At 38.1% G+C, this 24,009-nt stretch overlaps 1 protein-coding gene across 1 annotated transcript in view; it reads right to left on the bottom strand.

The window, feature by feature from the left end:
• Nucleotides 1–24,009, bottom strand: part of LOC131031686 (ferredoxin-dependent glutamate synthase, chloroplastic) — a 268,749-nt gene that overhangs the window by 101,717 nt on the left and 143,023 nt on the right. Inside the window, exons 13-14 of the mRNA XM_057962794.2 lie at nt 15,996–16,153; nt 2,678–2,807 (exon numbers count right to left, since the gene is read on the bottom strand). Coding sequence (XP_057818777.2) covers nt 2,678–2,807; nt 15,996–16,153 — 288 coding nt within the window. The remainder of the gene's footprint in view (nt 1–2,677; nt 2,808–15,995; nt 16,154–24,009) is intronic.

The following is a 24,009-nucleotide window of genomic DNA, read 5'->3' as shown; positions in this document are numbered from 1 at the left end:
TTATGATTTCTACAACAAATTAAAAAATAATTATTAATATTTAATAAATTAATAGTAAACAATAGATTCTAAATGTTAAATATATAAAATTAAATTTAATAATTTATTTAAAATGAAAGTAATTAAAAATTAAAATTTAATTACTTTCATTTTAAATAAATTATTAAATTTAATTTTATATAAACTATTAAATAAACTATAATAAAATTTAACAAACCGATAAATTTTTTTAAAAACTATAATAAAATTTTATTATTTAACAAACTATGATAATTATTTTAACAAACTTTAATAAAATTTAAAATTTAAAACCTGTAGCAGGGAAGCCCGAAAAAATGGAGGATGTGCCGGAAAGAATGGGCGCTGGTCGTCGGTCATCGCCCTTCTGCCTGGCACCTCCCATCTCGCCTCTCTGTGCCGTCGCGCCTCCTGCCCTAGCACCTCCTCTCACCTCTGTCGTCGCGCCTCCTCTCTCACCTGCGTTTTTCGGTTTTCCTTTCACTGTTTCGCGTGGAATGGTTTCGCGTTTTTTAACTTTTAGCTTTGCTTTAGGGTTTAAAACGTGAAAAGACATGATTCGACCCGTGAAAAAACCCTCGAAATTTGTGACCGATGCGGATTCGTAAAAAAAACCCTATGGAATCGCCACGTCTACACCGGATGCGTCTGGAATCGTGACTCCAAAAACGGATGCGTTTCAGGAGGCAAAAATCAGTACCCTGTCCGAATCCACAGGGATTCTGGGGCGAATCTGAATCCGATACGTATCGTATCCGGATTTGGGGGCAAAACCTGAAGTACCGGTAACTTAGCCTAAAAGTGACGACCTAGGGTTTGGAGCCTTTAAAAAGGCATTTGGAGGTTATTTTTCATCATTCTTGGATTCATTTTTTACATTCTTTTCAGCATTGAGAGATCTATAACAGCAAGCCATGGTTGGATTTTAGGTTGGGAACGAAAACTCTCAATCTTCTACAATGTCTGGAAGAAAACCCACTCACTTGCAGCATTGAAGGATCCTCTTTCAGGCCATTTGGGGTCAAGATTTGGAGGAGTTTACATTTACAGAAGGTCTAAGACATCATCAGCAGATTTGAGCAGTTTGGAGGGCATTTCCAGCAAAGTAAATGCTAAATATTGCTGGTCGTACCATCCACAACAGGGCCGTACCATCCATTCATGGCCTATGAGGTCAAATATATAATTTGGAGGGTTTTAGATTCACAATTTGTTTCAGAATCCATTGTTGATAATAAACTTCAGCAAACCCAAGGGTTTTTCAGAAGAATTGGCAAATATGTGGTCTACATGAACATTTCATTGAGGAAAATTGTCAGAATTTGGGAACCTTGCCTAGCAACCCTAGAGAATTTGCATCATTCTTTCATAAATTGTTTTTAGTAATTATTGTGGAAGCCAATAAAGTACTTTGGTGCTGTTGGAAGCTACTGGAAGACTCTATATCTCTTCATTTAGCAGATCCACCAATAAAACCACTCCTACCAGTCTAGTGCTGGAAACCTGGTATGCCAATTTGGGCTCTAGATGCTAAAAATTGCTCATTCTTTGAATTTGTTAATTGCTGCAAATAAAATCAGAATTCTGAGTTTTAGTTTCAGTCAATTATTCTTTTATGCATTGCATCCTAGTTGCTGTTTGGACTGTCAATGAGAGGTATGTTTATTGTCCCAGCAATCCTCATTCCCACGACGATGTTTGATGGTCAAATATGGTGGTCTTATACGATTTGTGATCTTTTCCTTGTGTGACTATAATGTTGTTATTAATGTTCGTTTTGCTTGTTACACCATGCTTGATATAGTAAATTGTTCATGGAGGCTTCGATATGTGTATTTCTTTATGCTGATGATGATCTAGGTCAAGTATATGGGATCACTTGATGTTAACTCATAGATATATGGTGTAATATATTATTAATGCCATCCATGTTTGTAATGGCATCCTAACTTATCTATAAGGTTTGTAATAATATAATATTCATAATTTAATAATACAGTATTTATATTATTTATGCAATAATGTATTATTATAAAATTTATAGTGTTATTTTGTCAATATTATAATATTGTAAAATTTATATTATTATTTGATAAATATGAAATTAATATTAATATTTAATAAATATAAATTATATATTAAATCTTGTTTATTATTATTAAGATTTTATTTAGTTCATTCTATTCATTTATTTGGTTATATATTTATATTTTATATTTTAATTGTATTATTATTTCTTATTAAATTCTATTTGAGAGCAGGCATTATCATGTTTCAATTGTTTTAGATGGGGACATCATAGTCTCTTCAAGGAGTGGCCTCCTCAAGGGCAGAAACCCTTATTTTAAATAAAAAATCAGGATGATCCTCTTTTCATCACAACAAGAATATATAAGCATCACAAAAAGTGACTTGTGAAGAAAAACCCATGTGGAATAAATCCATAAACCTAATATGAACTCATTACAATATTACAACTTTATGTGATGCATGTGGGTTAAATCCAAACATTGCAATATTAACTAAATAACTAAACTATGATTAATATAATACTCATAATAGTGTTAGGATGCAAGGCTCCTAATATACCCTTATGGCGAAGGCTAACTTTTGCAAAAGAAAATTAGTAACTCACTGCAGGAAAGAAAAGATTGTATACCTTGCAAAAGTTCTTCTGTGCTTGCTCAATGGTAACTGTTGGCATCTTTCCATTCCTCATCATATTTACCGTTTTCGTGCTCAAACGCCATTGACGAGATGTCTCCAGAGCCAGATAAGGACAAACAGCACTATATAAATGGTTGAAATAAATTATTGGCATAAATGATGTTGATCTTTTCAATTGAGGTAAACTATTAAATGAGCTTGCATCAATCATTGGACTGATTAGTTCAAGCAACGCTAAGAGACATCACCATCAAAATTAATTGTGGAATTAAAAGAATTCAACATGTATTGTAAAAATAAAAAATAAAAATGCTTGCCGGATTACTAATAACATTTTTTTGCAGGTTTATCATCATATTTCAGTTTAACATATGGTTTTAAAATTGTATTAACAGACTAGAAAGAGGTAGTCTGGTTTTAGTAGTATCTGTACTTCAAATGCTGTTTTGACTGTCTCTGGTTGATCTATGAAACAAAATGCTTGTTAGAGATAGAATAGAGATTTTCTATTAATTCTTTTTTTTGGAATGTGCAGTAGTGAACCATATACCTTTATAAACTCCTTATTGTTTTACTATTTGTAGTGTTATTAGAGCTGATTTGATAGTATTTGATCGATCTAAAACTTAACACTCCCTGGAGCTACTGTGAAGACCTTGTATTCTTTGTATTCTAGTGCTTAGTAGTGGGCTGTATACCTTTGTAAACTTCTTTATATATATGTGTGTGTGTGTGTGTGTGTGTGTGTGTCTAAGATCTAGGCACTATATAATACAAACAAATTCAAAATCGTTAATAGTTGCTTCTCAAAGATTGGCTTCTACAAAAAAAAAAGGTATAACTAGTACTACAGACAAAGCCAAAAGTCATAATCTTTGCAAGATAACAAAGATTCCTTGGTTCAAAATTAAATGAGTTAATATTTTTATAATCTCCCAAAAAAGAGAAATACAAATCACAAAATTGTGTCAACTAACTAAAATTTCATTCAATTGTGATAATTATTTCAATCATTATAATGATAACAGCATGTGTAGCAATGAACTCCAATAGTCAATTCTAGCAGCCTAATGGGAGGTTTATACATCCATGCCAAGATCAAAACCAGATACAATTGTGGCTTTGTGCTAGGGCTTAGACTCATCATAGGATGGGTAATTTTGGTAGACTAGGTAATCAGCCTAATGGTCACAAATGCTTTGAAGCATGGTTTTGGTGGTTCCAAGAAAGGGATATTAGCCATTTTCAAAATTGTGCTGAGCAGGAACTTCCTGTGCAACATAAAGCTTCTTTTACTAATGCGGCAACATAGGGAATCAGAAAGGATCTAGCTCACACTTATGTGAATCGTCATAAAAATGTATACTTGTAAAAGATTCCACCCCAGTGGTCCTGTTAGAGACCTCTTTATTTGAGAAGGTTCTTAAACTCCAACCCATGCCTTGTAGGGCTCAATATTGAACATTGGCTCTCAGTGAAATCAATGAATGATTGGGTTTCAATCCCTTGGTCTTTTCCTCCACAGATTTTCTTTCTGCCAAAGGCTTTCTTTGTCTTGCTTTTCTTCTTATTACCAGAATATGAAAAGGTCCTTGCTTTAGAGGCACCCATAACCCAATCTTGGTCCCTACCATTTCAGGAATGACACCCAAGCTTCTCTGGCTCCTCCTTCACTTTGGTTAACTCAGAAGTGTGGATATACATCTATGGCCTCCCCCTAAGTCATAGAATCCAGATTATCTATCTGCAATTGGTAGAAACCTTGGAGGGTTAATCAAAATAGATTAGAATCCAATGGATAAATCTTATACAATATATGCTCAACTGAAGATCTCTAGAGATTTGAATTTGCCATTCCCAGAATAGGTGTTATTATCCCTTCCCTCTAGAGCGTATGCTCAAAAAATAGACAATGAAGACATAACTTCCAAATGCTTTGTTTGTCACAAAGTGTGGCATGAAGCAAAGTAATGCAAGATTAATGAGAAAATATTCATGAGTGCTTCCTCAACCTGTGGCTCCAACAAAATCTAAGAAGGTGTTGTGTTGTAACCAAAATAGATCTCTAATCCTAGGTGTGCCTTTCTCAATTAACAACATCAAGATTGGTTTAAGTTGGATCAAATGGCACCTCCATCATAGAAAAGATTTTTAGAGGCATCACATCCCCATCCTTCTAATTTTCATCGATTGTAGAATCCCTTTGGTGGGTTCTTTCCGGAGGTCTATCTCTTTTTCAAAGATTTTACTTCAGTATCAGAAGAACAGAATCATCTAGATCAATACTTAGGAAGTCCACAAAGAAAAGCATCTTCAAATTTACTTTGTGGTATTTCAAGTGCTTTCCAGGTCCAAGCTCTAGAAAGAGAAGAGGCCAAAAGCAAGCATAGAAAGGCTGAAACTGAAATCTAGAGAACAAATGGACAGAGGGTTACAGAAAACTTTAGATGGATTCTACAAGGGTTCCAAAAGTTCAACGAAGGTCGGCAGGTCCCTCCACAGGTCCTATTAATCGCCTCTCCTAAAATTTAGGGGATGCAATGCCCCTAACAAAATGAAGTTGATCAAAAGCTAATTACTTAAAAGCAATTTGGATATTATGTTTTCACAAGAAACTAAAATTTTGAAAGAAAACTTCTTCCCTCTCAAAAACTCATGGAAATAGCGGCAGGGTTGTGCTTCTTTGGCTAAAGTAGTGTCTATAGGTTTATGAATTCTTTGGAACCCACCTTGTATTCACATTTCACTTTTGGTGAAATCTTCCAACTAGCTTTGTTGCTCATTCAAATCTTACCGTTCCAATTTCTCTGGCTTTATATTTAATGCATAACATCCCAATAGATTTATACAAAAGAGTAGACTTTGGAAAAAACATTCAGGTCAACTTACTTTGCTTCAGGACCAAAATTTATTGCTCAGAGGAGATTTAAATGCAAATTCAGGTCTTGTGGATAAGCAAGGTAACTCTCAAAGGCCTTCTTGATCAAAGCTTGATTTTGAATCCTTTCTCAAAAAAATAGCCTACGAGATCTTGTTCCAAAAGACAGCTACTACACTTGGAGCAATAGAAGGAAGAGTTTCTAACCTATTAATATATTGCAAACAGCTTGACAAGGTCTTGGTATCCCCCAATCAGCCACAACAAAGATGCATCTTTGAAACTACCATTCTTCGTGTAGCAGGTATATATCACTACTCCCTAAGCATCAAGATTCTTCTTCCGAATTTGCCACCAGCTCATTCTCGTTTCAAATTTGAATTTATGTAGTTCCACCCCCTAGGAATTTTGACCAAATTTGGCAGTTGGTGGATCTCCTACCCCAAGGTAAAAGGAACTCCTATGTTTTATTTTCTAATAAGTTGAAGCATATTAAGAAGCAATTTCCATTTTTGGAATGTGGAGGTCTTGGATAATATTTTTGAGGATGAAATAAATTTGAGGTTTCCCTAGAGCAATGAACAAAATCCATACAAGAATCAGGTCTTACTGATGCTCTTCTAAAAGAGAAAGCTAGGTTGCAATCTTTGCAAGAGTTATGCCTTGTTCAGAAGGAAATTTTATGACGTTAGAAATCTAGAGACAAATAGATAGGGGAAGGAGACATGAATACAACATATTTTTATGCTATTGACAGTGACAGGAAAGCATGCTAATAGGATCCCATGTATTGCAGATGCACAAGGAAACATGGAGAATATGGAAACTATAGCAAAGGAAGCAGTAGCAAAAATTAAAATACTCAAGTCTCAAAATGTCATTACATAATGAAAATTCAAATTACAATGATATTTAATATTCATGTTCTTCATTAGAAGCATCAAGACCACAATCAATTAGATTCCCACTACCACTAGCTGTGTTAAGTGCAGAAGCTGGTTCAATTCCAAATTTTAAACATTTGACAAAATGCCAAATTGTTAACAACACAAGGAAAGTGATTTCACAAAATATAAGTAAACAACTGCTAAATATGCATAATGTAAATCAACTGAAATCAATCTCATTAATGCTGATATAAAGTTTACTAACCCCGTATTCATAGGTATAGCTTACAAATGCAGCTGAAATGATATTTAATTGCTTGCTTGCTGGCATATTCTGATTAAAAATGCTGTCACAAAGTTATGAAGGATGAAACTGAGGTTTTAATGTATAATAATAAAACTATGCTTGGGTACGGCCCTTGGTAATTCCTGGGTACCCGGTTTCGCAATGGGTCTTTCACAGAAGGGACCACAAAGATCCCAGGCACCTAGGAAGAACCCAAACTATACCCAAGGCCGCACCCAAAACGTACCCATAGAAAGACTTGTGCTTTACTAGCAATACCTGATAACTGAGCTTGAGACTATTTAGATTAAAATTATCACTAGTTTGGATTGTCAGGATTATGCTAGATGGAATGGGCACCCTTCTAGAATCTATTAAGTCTTTGCATGTTACTCTCTTTTGAAAAGCAGGCATTTCCTTGCATTAGAGCATTTGAAACGAATGTTGTTGTGGTACAACGGAGCACCTCCAAAATGTAATGCCTTGCATGGTGACCTACTCTAAAAAGAACTGACTTATGATCATTTAATCAAGAGAAGTTTTCACGGCCATCTAGGTACAGCTTATGCAGTCAAGCAGACAAATCAATGGACCATCTTTTACTTCATTGTCCATTTTCCACAAAAATATGTTTAGCTCTCTTAATATGATGGGGCTGGCATGGGTCACACTTGCTTCAGTATGGATGCTTATATGTATCTAGATAGTTGGCTCCCAAAATATTAGCATTCTTTGGAATTTATGGCCAAGACTACCTTTTGGGGTATCTAGTTGGAGCACAATGCACAACTATTCAAAAATCAAGCCTCTTCAAGAGTCGGGTCTTGGAACCAGATATGTACAGCTATCAAAGCTTATATTATGCATTGCCTTATTAACAAAAGAAAAATCCCCCCATTCTCTCTCTAAACTACTACTCTTCAGCATTGGGAGTTTGTTGTGCCAACCCCCATAAAGGGTCTTGTTGTCATTTTATGACACCCTTGGTCTATCAGTGAGAACCGATTAGAGATATGTTCTATGAACCAGCGCTGCCTCAGTTGATCAAAGAGAAATTAATGGAATCATGAAGTATGAAGTGTTGTCTTACCGGAACTCCCAAGCTCCTAAGTCTTCTCTTCCTCAACCCCAGAATTCCGGAACCCCCAGGTTCCCAAGTTCCTAAGTCCTCAACCCCGGCACTCCGGAACCCCCAGGTTCCCAAATTCTTAAGTCCTCAACTCCAAAAACCCCAAGTTCTCAAGTTCCTAAGTCCTCTTCCCCGAAACTTCGAAACCCCTAGGTTCCCAAGTTCCTAAGTCCTAAACCTCGAAACTCCGGAACCCCAAGGTTCCCAAGTTCCTAAGTCCTCAACCTCGAAACTCCAGAACCCCCAGGTTCCCAAGTTCCTAAGTCTTCTCCTCCTCAACCCTGGAACTCCGGAACCCCCAAGTTCCCAAGTTCCTAAGTCTTCAACCCCGGAACTCCAGAAACCCCAAGTTCCCAAGTTCCTAAGTCCTTGACTGCAAACTCCGAAATCTCGATATTCTGAAATACAAGTCTTCAGTTTTCCCAACTTCGGGAACCCGTGTTTCCAAAGTCTTTCGTCTTCCTTCCGGCTTGCAACACTTTCAGATGGCATGATCAACACTCAAGGCTCTTAATGCTCCAACAACTCTGGCAACTTGTACACCTTTTGTGGAGCTACAAGGGCGCATTTAATGATTTTTCTAGGATTTCCATCAAGAGAAGTACAAGGCCATGCTTATTTGTGGTTACTTATGTCATGCTTGCATGCTCTGACTTTGGAATGTCAGGCAATCCACCTTCTGGAAGTCCCTTTCTTCTTGGCATTGCATCGTCAGGGTATGGCCAGGTTGCTTGCATGTACACAATGTCAGGTGCATGCACTTCCCTCCATTCCCTTACTGACATTTCCCTGCACACACAAGGGTCAAGGCTTCTCTTCCTCGGCCAATGGTCTCTCCTATGCGACCAGTTTTCTATATAAAGTTGTTATGCCTCATTGTAAAGGGTTCTCTCCCTGCTGCCTTGAGCTTTTCTATGCTCTTTCTCTTCTCTTGAAGACTTGTAATTATTTTTGCATTTCTACAACTGTAAGTTTGGCCTTTGGCATTTGAATGAACTGAAATTACATTCTTGCCTTCCTTCAACTTATGCATGCTGTGTATGTTTCCTTACCTTCATCATGGGTGTATGTTTTGTGGCTCTTCTCTCCATATATGTTGTGTTAACTTGTTTTCTGAGTGTGACTTCTGGGAATCTTTCTCCCCTCTTGACACTTAGCAAATTCTAACATCCATACATGCGTTTGGGTCACTCATGCAACTGAAGTTTGTGCATCTCTTGGGTATTTCAGTTTTTTCCTTGTGCCATTTTGGGTGGGGAGAAGAACAATCCCTTATCTTGGTGTATCACCTCCTTTCATTTTAAGCATTTCTCTCTTCCTTTTTCCTCTGTAAGCTGTTAGGGTAGTTTAGAAGTAAAATTTGAGGTGTTGAGTTGGTTCAATACCTGCACTTAGATTGAGAAGGAAGCCAGCCTTCTCCGGAGATTCAACCCCCTTGTGCAAGGTCCCACACTTCGGGGTTGTTTCCATGTTTCACAAGGTTGCTGAGTTGATAGCTCAGCAAGGGTGCAAGCTTTTGTGATTACAGTTTTTGGCACGCCCAGTGGGACTCATCATTCATCAAGCTGAAGATTTGTTCTGTTCTTCAGTGTATTCAGCCTTGGAGGCAACATTTCACACACTTGGCGACTCTAAGAGGAAATCTACTAGTCAAGCACTCCTAAGCCCAAGACAATTGAAGATTCGGTGTGTTCTTCACTTCATCAAGCCTTTGGAGGCAACATCTTTCAAGCACCTGGCGACTCTGCAATCATTTGGTGGATCTGTGGCATGTTATCAGTCTCTAGGTGAGAGGGTCCATCTGCTCTTTTAAGCATTTCTTTTAAAACAAGCTCCATCTCTTTAAAATGCTTTAATATGAGTTCATATCATGGGTGCAACTTCTATTAACCCCCATTCTATGAGGATGCCAACCATTTTTCCCCACCTTACCAACAAGACCGAACTAGGATTGCTCCTAGTTTCAATCCAAATAACTTCACTTCAGCAGCAGGTGGGTACTTTCCTAATGCTTACCACCCACCAACCCACCCCTGCTCAGCCTTCTTAGCAGCCCAGCCAGCCCCAAGATGATGAAAAAATGCAAATTGCAGAACTCAAAAGTGTGTTGCTTGATTTCACCAAGCAACTAGAGGAGTTCAAGAAGCAACAAGAGTGGAATTTGCAACAGGGTCAGCTTGCTTATCAGGCTCAGCTTCAACAACAATAGATGGGAGCCCAAAGACAACATGAGGAGTTCCTTGCAAGGCAGCTTGCCTCTGCTAGGAAGAAAGAAATTAAGCAACTAGCGGCCATAGAGATGCAGCTCATACAGGAGGAGGTTTCTGCCCCTAGGGTTCTTAAGTTTCAAATCCCAAGGTTTAGGCAGGGGAGACCTCCCAAGGCTTCAACTCCCCCCCCCCCCCCCCTAGTTTTAAAATTCCATGTTTCAAGGGAGCTCCAACTGTTGTTATACAAGAGCTTTCTCCTCAGTGCGTTTTGCAAACCACCCCACCACTTGGGCCCTTTCCTAATGCTATCTCCCTTTTTAAGGGTGGACCTATTGTATGGAGGACGGATGGTTCCCATCCTCATCATGAGGAAGGGGTTCAATCAGCCATTTGTGAGTCTTCATGTGCTCTAGAGGAGGAAGAATCGATGATGCTGCAGGAGGATATTGATAATAATCAGTTGCAGCAATAGGTCATTGAACATGAGGAGTGTGAAGGTAAAGAAGAGGACAATGTCCTCTCATTTGACAATCTTCCTTTCTTTATTGATCCTGAGGAGAAGGATATGTTTACACCTCCCTCGGTGGTAGCTCTAAAGGGCAAGCTAATGTTGAGGAGGGCACGGGGGTAATGGTTTTGCTGCAGATTGCATGGCGGATGGATCGTGCCATGAACATGAGGTTGTTGCTTTTTGTTCCTAGGAGGGAACAAAAACAAAGAGATATTCTTGTGAGGTGTCTCATACACCTAAGATTTGTGCTGATTAGTTAGATATCAGCACATGTGATTATGATGTATGCTGGTTCTCCCCTGTCCCTGAAAGTGATGATGTTGAATATGAAGTCTCCATTCAAGGTGAAGATGTTTCTTTTGGCATTAAGGATGATGTGCCTAAGTTTGAATGTTTCACTTGGGACCAACATACCAAGTTTGATGACGTTGAGAAACAACATATTGGTCATGCCAACAGTCTTTTGGTTGCTCAACTTGACACTATACCCGAGCTTCAAAGTTTCCAATTTTATGTGTTTGAAGAGCCCCCTTGTGCAGGACAAGACAAAGATATGGTATACTTTTCATCACCATGTGAGTTCGAGGCCTTTTCCTTTGGTTTCGACTCACGCCAAGAGGAGGTCGGCTATTGTGAAAAAAATGATGCCCCCTTGTATAATAGAGATGCCTTCTCTTTTGCAAGGAGTAGTTCTTTTGATGCTAGCCAACTCCTAAAAAACTCACCCCTTGCTACTATGTGTATGCTTCATGCATCCCCGGATGTCTCAAGTGGCTATTTTCTATGGCTTCCCTATAATGGCAAGGTGAATGGCAAAGTGTTATTTCACCACGAGTAGTATGTGTGATCTAATGCATGCATACAAGAGATTTCAACCATTGCAGCTAGATGGTGAATGTAACAATGGTACGAGGGGGATCAGCTCCTTCAAAAGGTTCCTCTTTGATAGAGGCAAAAGCATCAGTTGCCTCTTATTGTAACAATGTAAATATTACTTAGGTATCTTATTTTCCAAGAAGTGCACAACCACAGATTGTTCCCCTTTAGAATGGCTGATCTTGATCCTTTGCAGGTTGCAGAGGAGAAGGTTTTCTTTTTTCTTGTAGTTGTAACTCTGCGCTCAATGGATTACATAGGCTACTGATCTACATGCTTAGCAGGCAAGCATCCCGTAGAGGTCGCCAAAAATGTTGTCATTTTATGACACCCTTGGTCCATCAGTAAGAAGCAGTCAGAGATATGTTCTATGGACCAGTGCTGCCTCGGTTGATCAAAGAGAAAACAATGGAATCATGAAGTATGAAGTGTTGTCTTGCCGGAACTCCCAAGTTCCTAATTCTTCTCTTCCTCAACCCCGGAATTCTAGAACCCCCAGGTTCCCAAGTTCCTAAGTCCTCAACCCCGGAACTCTGAAACCGCCAAGTTCCCAAGTTCTTAAGTCCTCAACTTTGGAACCCCTAGGTTCCAGAGTTCCCAAGTCCTCTTCCCCGGAACTTCGGAACCCCCAGATTCCCAAGTTCCAAAGTCCTCAAACCCGGAACTCCGGAACCCCTAGGTTCCCAAGTTCCAAAGTCCTCAAACCCGGAACCCCCAAGTTCCCAAGTTCCCAAGTCTTCAACCCCGGAACTCCGGAACCCCCAGGTTCCCAAGTTCCTAAGTCTTCAACCCCAGAACTCCGCAACCCCCAGGTTCCCAAGTTCCTAAGTCCTTGACCCCGAAACTCCAGAATCCCGGTATTCCGAAATCCAAGTCTTCAGTCTTCCCAACTTCGGGAACCCATTTTTCCGAAGTCTTTCGTCTTCCTTTCGACTTGCAACACTTTCAGATGGCGTGATCAACACTCAAGGCTCTTAATGCTCCAACAACTCTGGCGACTTGTACACCTTTTGTGGAGCTACAGGGGCGCATTTAATGATTTTTGCAGGATTTCCATCAAGAGAAGTACAAGGCCATGCTTATTTGTGGTTACTTATGTCATGCTTGCATGCTCTGACTTTGGAATGTCAGGCAATCCACCTTTTGGAAGTCCCTTTCTTCTTGGGATTGCATTGTAAGGGTATGGCCAAGTTGCTTGCATGTACACAATGTCAGGTGCATGCACTTCCGTGCATTCCCTTACTGAAATTTCCCTACACACATAAGGGTCAAGGCTTCTCTTCCTTGACCAATGGTCTCTCCTATGCGACCATTTTTCTATATAAGGTTGTTATGCCTCATTGTAAAGGGTTCTCTCCCTGCTGCCTTGATCTTTCCTATGCTCTTTCTCTTCTCTTGAAGACTTGTAATTATTTTTGCATTTCTGCAACTGTAAGTTTGGCCTTTGGCCTTTGAATGAACTGAAATTACATTCTTGCCTTCCTTCAACTTATGCATGTTGTGTATGTTTCCTTAGCTTCATCATGGGTGTATGTTTTGTGGCTCTTCTCTCCATATATGTTGTGTTAACTTGTTGTCTGAGTGTGACTTGTGGGAACCCTTCTCCCCTCTTGACACTTAGCAAATTCTAACCTCCATACATGTGTTTGGGTCACTCATGCAACTGAAGTTTGTGCATCTCTTGGGTATTTCAATTGATTCCTTGTGCCATTTCGGGTGGCGAAAGGAACAATCTCTTATCTTGGTGCATCACCTCCTTTCATTTTAAGCATTTATCTCTTCCCTTTTCCTGTGTAAGCTGTTAGGGTAGTTTAGAAGTAAAATTTGAGGTGTTGAGTTGGTTCAATACCTGCACTTAGATTGAGAAGGAAGTCGGCCTTCTCCGGAAATTCAACCCCCTTGCGCAAGGTCCCACACTTCGGGGTTGTTTCCATGTTTCACAAGGTTGCTGAGTTGATAGCTCACCAAGGGTGCAAGCTTTTGTGATAACAGGTCCCTAAGACTAGAGGCATAATGAGAAGTCTAATGATCCCAATAAGAATGGGGATAGTAAAAACTGGAACCCCCTCGTAGAGTTGAACTTTCATATAGTCAATTTGAAAATTGATATAATATTAGTGAAGTTTTTGTTCTAAAAGACTCAAAAGAATGATTTGTGTATGAGAGTTCACACTTGGGGATCAAAACAAATAATGAAGTTGAATAGGAAGCTTTAGTTACAGAAATTGCAAGAAATGCTTCTCAAAATATGGAAAATCTTATTGTTGAAAGTAATTCTCTTACAATGATCAATGCTCTTTAAAAAGGTTTGAGTCCAATTGCAAATTAAAGTGTTATGTGAATGAGACTTTGGGTTTGGAGTTAAATTTGAGAAGGTAAGCTATCAACATTGCATTCATTATTTGAACGCTGCTGCTGATTTACTAGAGAATTATGGAGTGGATCAAGCTCCCATTACAGCATTTACATAAGTTTTGTGCCTTCTTAAATAGTTAATATGAGTCCTCTATGGGTTTGTACCCTTGTTAGCAGAGCTTCTTTTTTTGATAAATTTATGTTCGTCTTTGGTTGGTGGTAGTATTTTTAGGTTAAGGAATCTGGCTATTTGTTTTAGTGATGTAATTGTTCGCATGTGTGAAGAGCATATGATTCCAAGAGTATGAAGCTGTTAAAAGTTAAAAGGTATCTTATTGCATGTCTTATGCAAAATCATCCTTCATTTATAACTTCTCCATCTAGCACTGAATGAACTCTCCCTTATTAAAAACGTGTCTCTATATTATAACAAGGTAGATTGTAGTGGCTTATAGCTTTGTAGCATCTAGACTTGGCATGGGATTTTTGGCTACTTGTTTGCCTTTTATTGTATCTCAAGATAGTGCGGCATAAATGAGTTCCTTTGAGACGCTCTCAGTGTTAAGGTACTATTTCTGATGAGCAATTGAAAGCCATGTTTCTCACTCCAAGTACCTAGCATGGGCTTGTAAAATCCATCTTAGAAGTATAATTTTGCATATGGGTGGAACACAGAGGTTGAGCATAACGATATGCATAGATTTGATCTCAAAATTGGAACTCTACCAAATGCAGACCTTAGAGGTGGCTATCATGGCATTTTCTCCCTAAAGAAAGTTAATGGCACCTTGTTGCCTTCAGCTAGTAAATAGATAGCTATAAAGATGGAGAAGATACAGTCGATTAATGTGGAGGAGCCTCCTAGGATAGAAGGATTACCTTTGCAAGGCAAGGTCGTTTGCCAAACGGATAATAATGTATGATGGGAGCTGTCTTCTTCAAGCCTATTGTAATGATGTGAGTAAAGTCCTCAAGGGCCTAACCGTTATTCAGTATAGGGGAAATTTGGAGGCCATTGAATACACAATTCTTATATTTTGTGCAAAAATCGATAGGGCTCAAAATGCAAAGAAGTGTTCCATAGTGTTAGCTTTCCTTCATTGGATGCGTTTGTTCCTAGACCCCAAGAAGGTGTGGGAATCAAAACAGCTGGATACAAGTAGAGAAGATTGTAAGAGGGATGAGTTTGGTGCTGTAGATATGAGAAAGTGAGGAGTATGCTGGATCCCCTTCTGTTGCTTTTTGAGTCAATTTTTGACTATGAAAGAGATTTGTGGGTTAGTGCTCATGGTATGTTGTTTATTGTTGTGTTTCCAATTTTTTTACCAGTTATTGACTCATTTGTGGTTGCTCCCTTATGCTAGGGATTCATAGGCTTATGCGTGTGACTAGTTAATTAGAGATGGTGATTGGGGTCAATGGTTGTATAATAGTACTGCCCCCAAAGTCATGGGGTTGTTTGTCCTTTATGGTCATAACTTGGATCTTCATAGTACTTTTGTACTTTTATACTTTTGTTTTAGTTTCTCAGTCATTGTTCAATGTACTCTTGATAATATCTCTTGGGCAGGCTCCCCTATAGACTGTTCCATCTAATCAATGTAAAAATAATAATGATAAGGGAATGCAAAGTTTGTGTCAGTGATTTCTTTCTGTGGACTTTCAAGAAGAGTAGAACTTGTTCATGCTTTCTTTAAATATCCTTTTCGAATAACTTTGTGTGAGTGATTTCAAGTGGAAATTAATAATTCGTTTATTGCCTGTATGGCTTGGCAAGGCCCTTTCCTTGGAGACACTTGAATGATTAGAGAAAGCTGCAAATTTTTTGGCTACTTAAATCAACTGGCAACTGTTCGATTCTTATAGAAGTCAAAGTGCAAGACCAAATTTCATGACAACCTTTCGTTTCTCTGCTTAGGGGAGCTAAGACGTTTTAAGAAAGAGCAAGCTTTAAGTTGAATATTTTTATAATCATTTATATAAGTCTGCCTCTTGGGCCTTAGGGTCAGAATTTGTCCTTTTTGTTTACTTATCATTTGTCCCATGGTGTAACATAGATGCATTTCATCAAAAAATCAATAGCCGTTACATTATTTGTCCACTATTAAGTAAAAATTGCATTTTGCTCAAAAAATAGCCAAAAAGTTGTTGACTTTGGTAATGCAAAACAGCACTGACCTGGCACCATATCCAATTAGACATGCAAAATGATGGGTGCTAAAGCATTGAGCTGAATCAGCAACAATAGAAGTTTGCATGCGCAGGCCATTTTGTATCAAGTGTTGATGAACAGCTCCAACTGCCAGAAGTAAAGGAATTGCAGGCCTAGTAGGTTCCTGCCAAACCAATACATTTCTTAAGACATATTCATGATAAAATTGGTCCTTTCCATCCTGTTTAGCACAGCAATTATGCTGGTAAAGAAATGCATTCACTATAATCCTGTGATTTCCATTATAATGACAAATCAGAGTATAGGAACACAAGCAATTACTCTATTACAATCAACTGATCAAGAGCCACATATGACAGAGTCGACAAATTTATGTACCTATATGTCTGTTAAGCATATATTATGATGATCAAGTAATTGACCTGTAACGCTACAACCTGTTAAATAATAGAAAAACTAAAATTTAAGCAAGACAAAGATAATGTCATACAATACTAACATGATTTCGTGGAAATCTACTATCTACAATCTGAGGTCATAACGAAAAATGTTGTTTGAACAACTAATGCAATTGTATAAATCAAAATAATTGATACATTAATTTAGTTCTTGTAGGTTTCATTAATCTCATAATGTACTTGGAGTTATTTATATAAGGAGTGCCTGACTGCAATCTTATCATTCATCTTGAAATGGACCACTGAGTGGGCTCAATGCATTGATCCATCAAATATTTGTCAACAGAGATTTCCTGTTAATTTCTCTTCTAATATTGGTGATTGCAGAAATCTAAATTTTCAAATGAACCAAAAAAGGAGAAAAAAGACTAACATAATCTGTATATTTCAAAAAAAATGCCAAGATGGAACAATTCTACTAATGAAAAAACTGATAAAAACAATACTACAAAGTAAGAAAAAATAGTCTACATGAAATTTCAGCTAAATAGACAGCTAAAAAATGCTTTATCTGGAAAGAACAATTAGCGCCCATTTAAATCAGTGTTCCTTTGAAATTCAGGGAAGGGGACAGCGCGCACAGGGATGAGGACACAGATTTTGGGGATGGGAGGACAATGGCTACATAATAATATAAGTTAATATTTAAAAAATTAAATATAAAAATAAAAAGTAAAAGAAGATGTAATTTATCATTTATGTAAACAGTATGACAAACTGATCAAAACACAGGTTGACTCTTGTACTCTTTGGCATGATTCTAAACACTAGATGGTTTCTTTGATGTTGAATTATGTGCAACATATAATGGGACATTAGTGTGCAGAATTCAGTTGATGAGAAATCAATGAAAGATAAATTCCTTTGGCTCTAAGACAAATTTATCAGTTTGTAGACAGAGAATGTGAACTTGCCGTGCCAATTTCAAAACCACTTTAGCAATTTTGTAATTATTGGTCTACCAGAAGCAGCAATTTCATTGCGGGTAAAAGTTAGTATCTTTTATAGTTCCAGAATGTGGTTTTCATGGCTTCTTATTCCTTATTGATGATCATTTTAACATTCACATTGCTTGAGGTTCTATAAATTACATGTTTATGTTCGAATCAAGGAGGTATGGAGTCAATTGAGTCTTGTAACTCAATATTTGGGAGCCTAGTGAGATTTTTAATGGTCATATTCATGTCTGTTTTGTAGTAAAGTCCTGGGAAACTATAGAAGAGTTGTAAGGGGTCTTTGAAGAGTATTTGTAAGTTCTTAAGAAGGTCTACAAACTAAAATCAATTGTAATAGCTATTTGGAGTACTTAGTGAATGTTTGCTCACAATTTTTGGAGTTTTTACCTGTAAGTGGTGGTCATCATTATTCATCATTTATTTTATTACAGTCATTATCTATGCTACTATGTTTTTACCAAAACAACATCACTTGCTATGCCATTCTGACAAGCTATGACATCAGCTAAAAGTGAGATTTGGCTTCATGGTTTAAATTCATATTCATAGGATCCCCCTATTTTCATTTCACAACAACAACAACAAAGAACACACATCATTAGTATGCTCTTACAAATACATCTACCACATTATCTGAGGGTGAAAGATGAATTCCAAGAGGATAGCTTGGATGAACCCACAATCAGAATATGGCGGTGAGTAGCTTTGCATACCTTGCACCCAAGGAGGAAAATGTTGGAAAGAGTGATCAAGTGATCACTATAGAGAGGCCAGAGAATGGAAAACAATTTGAGGGAGCTCTACCATTGGAAGTTGTATCCTAGGAAAAAATTGGGAAATTTTTTGAAGATCAAGCTATCACAGAGGCCTTAGTGTTTGAGGATATGCTTACAGGAATGCACAAGGTTGCATGGTTTATGCAAAATGAAGACACAAACAGACAAAATATTCCATGTTCCGGAGTTCAAGTTCAAATCAGATTTTTAGTCTGCACAGCTCACTAATGAATACGGTGTTGATTTACATACATCAGATGCAAGTGGGATGTTGCACCACCAATTGTGACCCCCCTGAAGCTACTGAGGATCTCTTACCACATGACATATTGTTGGATTTTAAAATGAACCAGGTTGTCTCTTTCCCTCCTACTGTTAATTCTGAATGTTATCAATTTGATTGTGGATGTTTAGGGAAAACAACCTGCATATGGATCAATCAAGGACCCAATGAATTACCCCAATTGCTGATATCACCTAATGTCCGGTTGAGCATAAGAGTGGCCCACTGAAAAAAAAATATTTCAGAATACAAAGACAAATCTGCCATATTTAGGACTATGCCCTTTGCCTTGTTACTGCTGCACATTCCAAGAAATCATCCTCGGTCAAGGGCTCACACAGATAGTCCACCATTTGTTCAATCAACCTTTCTTTGCACATATTTAGTTTAGTTTTTCTTTCCTGTCTTAGAGTAGTTTACTTTTCAGTTCTTAGCTTAGATTTCTTGATTTCTTCTTTAGATTAGGTGTCTTTCAGTTCTTAGTGGACATTACTTTAAGAGTAGATTCCTTTAGTCTGCTTTAGCGTTGCTTTCAAAGAGGTTGGTCCTCTATCATTTTGCAAGGATATGTGTCTTGCCCATCTTTGGTGTATGAGGTCAAGGATATATTTCGGCCTGTTTCTCTGATGTCGACTCTAGTAGAGCGCTTAGTTAATGGTTGCCCCTACAGTTAGCTCATTTGGTTCAAAAGCATATTCATTTTGAGAATGTCATTACTTGTTGCATCTTGTCACCAACGTTGTGATCATTGCACATCTTACACTTGATAAAAACTTAAGTTTGTTGTTTCACCAAAGTGAAGTCATTGCAAGTGAAAAATCTGAAACCCTGCTTCAACGCCACTATAGTGCTCAAAACCATGTGAGCTTCATTGCTTACAAGCCAAAATATGGAAAAAATGAGAAAGAAAAGAAAAAATCAAGGAGAGAAAATTGAAAAGAAAGGAAAAATCAAAATACTTGCCTTTGGGAGTGTGGACATCTCTAAAGGAACTAAGAGAAAATTTACCAGAAGTAGAGCAATCTCTGTGAGATTACATCGATAACATTGTCGGGGCTATAGATGCTCGCTGCCAGCAAGGTTCTATCCAGGATGCTTTTGAAGTTTGGGTCACCTACGTGGCTTGCCATGACTAAACAATGATGTCTCAACTTTCTCCAAGCTGGAATGAACTTCATTGCACACACTTAGTTTTCAAGATCAGTGATTTGACTCAATTTGTAACCTCATTTTTACCTTGGATATGTCTTTTTGTCATTTGGTCTATTCCATAGGGTGTTAACCAGAGATTCTAGGTTTGATCTAGATTGTCATCCTTGAAATGTTCGGGAACATTTCCCCAGCCGAGTCGCCATTTGTTGTGTTGCACACACACACACCCCATCTCCAACAGGGACCCCCTCTATTTTTGCTTGATTTGTTGGATTATTGCAATAGTCCTATCTTAATAAAGGTTGCTTGCATGAGAGAGAGGTTAGATCAAAGTGGATTGGCTGATGGAGAGTACATGATGGCTTGTGATGTTGTGATAGATGTATGGAGAATCAAGGTCAAGTCCAAGCATGATAGAGAATAAGGTGAATGCAAGCCCATAAGTTTCAATTCAAAGATCAAGCCTTGCGTTAGGCAAGAGTTGGGAGATTGGAGAGATTGTAAAAGCTTCAACATACAACGGTCAAGCTGCACCCTCTCCCCAAATTCGGTAGAGGAAGGACTTTAGGAACCTCAAATTTCTGGTCAATCAATATTTCTCCCCGAAACTCGGTGGTGGAATGCAAAACCAGAATAAGGCTTAATCCCAAAAGCCTTCCAAACACCAAACTTCTGACTAGGATTCTCCAAACTCAGGACTTGCACAAAAAACAGGATTAAGCTTAGTCCAAAAATCTTTCCGAGTACCGAGTTTCACCCCTTCATTCTCCAAATTCGGTGGTTGCACAAAAAGTGGGAATAAGTGATATTCCTAATAGGTTTCCTAGCACTAAATTTTGTCCTCAATCACAAACTTGTTCCCAATGCCAAGTTTCAGGTCATGATTCCAAATTAGACTCTTGACACCGAATTTTGAGCAGATATTCCTAATCTTATTCCTTCCAAGTCCAAGTTTGCAGCTTTATGAAGATTCCAATCTGGTCTCCTTCTGGCCATCTTCCATCTTCCCAAGGTCAACCATATTTCACAAGGCAAGCATACTGCAAAAATCTGAAATTCAGAACTAGGATACAAGTCAAGAATAAGCTTAATCTCTAAATGTTTCCTAGGACCGAATTTATCTCTGAGGTTGGAATTTTTCCCCCTCAAACTCGGTGATTGCAGCCAAGTTAAGAATTGGTGCTATTCCTAAAACGTTTCCTAGCACCGAGTTTATTCCCCAAATTTGAGTTTTCACTCCCAAACTCGGTATATGTAGTCCAATAAGAAATAAGGCACTAATCCAAAAACCTGTTCTGGGACTGAATTTTACCCTTAGTCCCAAAACTCTTTCTCTCTCCGAGTTTGATCCAGGGTTCTTGTTTGCCCTCCACAGTCCAAGTTTTGGTCTAAGTCTCAAAAAGGAGTCTCTTAATCAGCTTCATAAGTCCGAGTTTTGAAAAGACTTTCTAATGTTCGAATTTGCTTTGAAAGGGCCCCTTCTAAGGTCTGAATTTCAAAGCAAGACTGAGTTTCAGCAGTAGCATCATATCTTCCAAATGCATCATTCCCAGTCAGCATCCTAATCCTGAGTTTCAAGGCTTGGTCGGCCCCCCACATTACAAGTTTCAAAATGGATTTCCCAATTGACCCTCAGGGTCCAAATTCCCTCAATGCAACGTAGTCATACCCTTCAATGAGTAAGAGGACTAGGTGATGGAATCTCATGATCCGTCCTCTACAGAAAATGTGAAATGGATTCAATTGTAGGCCAAATTAAAAGGGTATTCAAAATGCTAATTCTAGAAACCCTTGGAATAATAAAGTTACTTGTCCTCGCAGGTCCATACCACCAATAAGGCAACAAGATGGAAATCTGGCGCACAAGATACAAGGTATGATCAGAGGGAAGATCCAAGAGGAAGGGACCACCCGAAGGGGCCAAGGATCCAGGCAATTCAAATAGTGTTTCTCAAGTGTGCCAGAGGGTTACCAGCATGAAAGAGAGGACAAAATCAAGGTCAAAATCCTGAAGATGATGTCTTTCCAAAGAGGATTGAGAGTAGCATGCTCACAGAAATGAAGAAATATGTAAACACCTGAATATGTCAATGAACACACCGCAAAGTTGGAGGGTGAACGTGCCACAGAGATGAAGATGAAATATCACTACCACAGTGTAGAAAGCCAAAATTATGCCATTTCCAGAATTCTGGAAGAGAGTGACAGACTACAGAGGTGCTACATGAGACATACAGAAATAGAAAAGGAACAATTGGAGATGGCTAGAGTATGATTTATTGTAATGGCAATTAATTTGTTGTAAATTGACAACTTTTGGGCCCAATTTAATGTAATAAAAGAGGGGCCAAAAGTTAGTTATTTGTCTAGCTGCCAGTTTTGTCTTTTGTGGCAAAAGCTATTTTGCTAGGCTGTCATTTTTTCTTGTAGTGGGGGGAGTTGGAAAGTAGTTCAAAGTGGTTGAAAGTTGCCGAGATCATTAAATAAAGGCTGCTAGGGTTTCTGGAGGGCAAATCTAGGCCATTGAATGATTTAAATCCTAGCCATTGATTCAAAATCTAAAATCTATAAAAGGCTAGTTCATCTCTCATTGTAGGGGATGAGAAGTTAGAATTAGGGTTAGAAGTAGCAATAGCCAGCAAGTAAAATTAAAGTAGAATAGGAATTGCCGAACAGAGATTGTTGTAATAGCAGTTGAAGCAAATGAATAAAGCATTGAAATATGGTGTTTCGCTAGTTGCCTTCATCTATTTGCATGGTTTCTTTCAAAAAAATTAGTTAAAGTTCAATGATTTAATGGTAAAGTGTGAGGATATTTGATCGATTTCTGGTTCATACCATTGGAGATTTGTTGACTGTATTGTGCATGGTTAGTCTGAGCATATTTTTGCTATTTGTTCAATTCTGGACATTTGCTTTGATTGTGTAAGAATTGGGTATCTAAATGAATGTTCATGATCTAAAAATCTTTCATTTCCCTTTGAAGATCGCACTATTTATGTGGCATTGTGATTATCTCTGGTTAAGCAGGAATTAGTCTTATGAGAAATTTGTCTATCTGTAGCATCAACCATTACTATCATTGTCCCTAGATTCTCTGGACCCTATCCCTTTGCTCTTTATTTTTAACCAATCTGAGAAGTGAAGCATCAATTAGATTGCCATATCAGATGCAAACTAGCTGTCAGATGCATAGGTCCCTTTGTGATTACCAACAAATCACAATATCACTGAGTTATCTTGAGCACAGTCAAGACTTGACACTAGAAACCTTGAGGTTATCTTGTTTGGACACTCAGAAGGCATACAAGATTTCCTTATTCAAGAGAGAATAGGATATATCAAGTGTATTTTATTCTGCGTTCACGGAAGTGCAAACTTCCCCATCAACAATACCTACAACCTTTCACACCAACCCTAAACCTGAAAAATTCATACTAACTACAAACAAAAAATAAACTCATTTTGCCATTTTTTCCATATTATCAAAGAGAAGATGAAGGAGAACAATTGTGAGAAGGAAGTGATAAAATTATGACAAACGGCATATGACTTGAAGGTTTGTGTGGTCTCAAAGGCTTTACTATGTCTACCTTCCCATGACCCCCATGAAAGGAACTTTACCCGAACCCCCACAAAGAGAACTTCACCTCAGCCACACATACAACTGCATAAAGTTAATAAAAAGGAATAGGCTTACCATTTGACAATTCATGAAGTTTTTGGTTGTGCGTAATGCCTTGTAACTTCAAGATCAACAGAGACCTAATCATCATTATACTCCAACCACACGTAGGGATTTGATCCCAAAGATACGACATATGTTGATGAGGAGACATAAAGAGATTGGTTGGGGTTCTTTTGGATGAGGCAATCCCTCATACCGGCAGTGACTTAGACTTAGACTCCAATTTTGATGCCATGTTAGCAAATGCTGATTAGAGGTAGCAGCACATTTTCTATGCTTTTGCCATTTTGTAGTTCAAACTTGCAGCCTTTGGATATTTTGTTGTAATTTTTATACAATATATGCATATTGATAATGAAAGCAATTGAATTTCATTAATTCATGTCAACTCTCATGGAAAATCTCATTTCAAGTCTAATGTTACGTATTAAATTTCTATAATGTATATGATGAAAGCCTTATCAATGCTATCATATAACTATTCAAAATTTCCTATAATTTTAAATTTTCCCTACTTCTTAATTATTGACACCTAAAAAATGGCCTCCCCATAGATTCCTTCTGGAAACACATCCCCCATCCCCTCTCAGTCCTATCTTGGAAACTTGGTGGAACATAGAATAACACTAGGCTTCATATGTAGGAACTCTTTTAACTTTTTTTCATAATTTAGCACATGAAACAGCTATGTCAAATTTACATGAAG

This window comes from Cryptomeria japonica, chromosome 6, assembly GCF_030272615.1.
Source record: "Cryptomeria japonica chromosome 6, Sugi_1.0, whole genome shotgun sequence".
NCBI classification, from domain to species: domain Eukaryota; kingdom Viridiplantae; phylum Streptophyta; class Pinopsida; order Cupressales; family Cupressaceae; genus Cryptomeria; species Cryptomeria japonica.
Note: the sequence above shows the minus strand (reverse complement) of the source record. Positions and strands in the feature narration are given on the sequence as shown.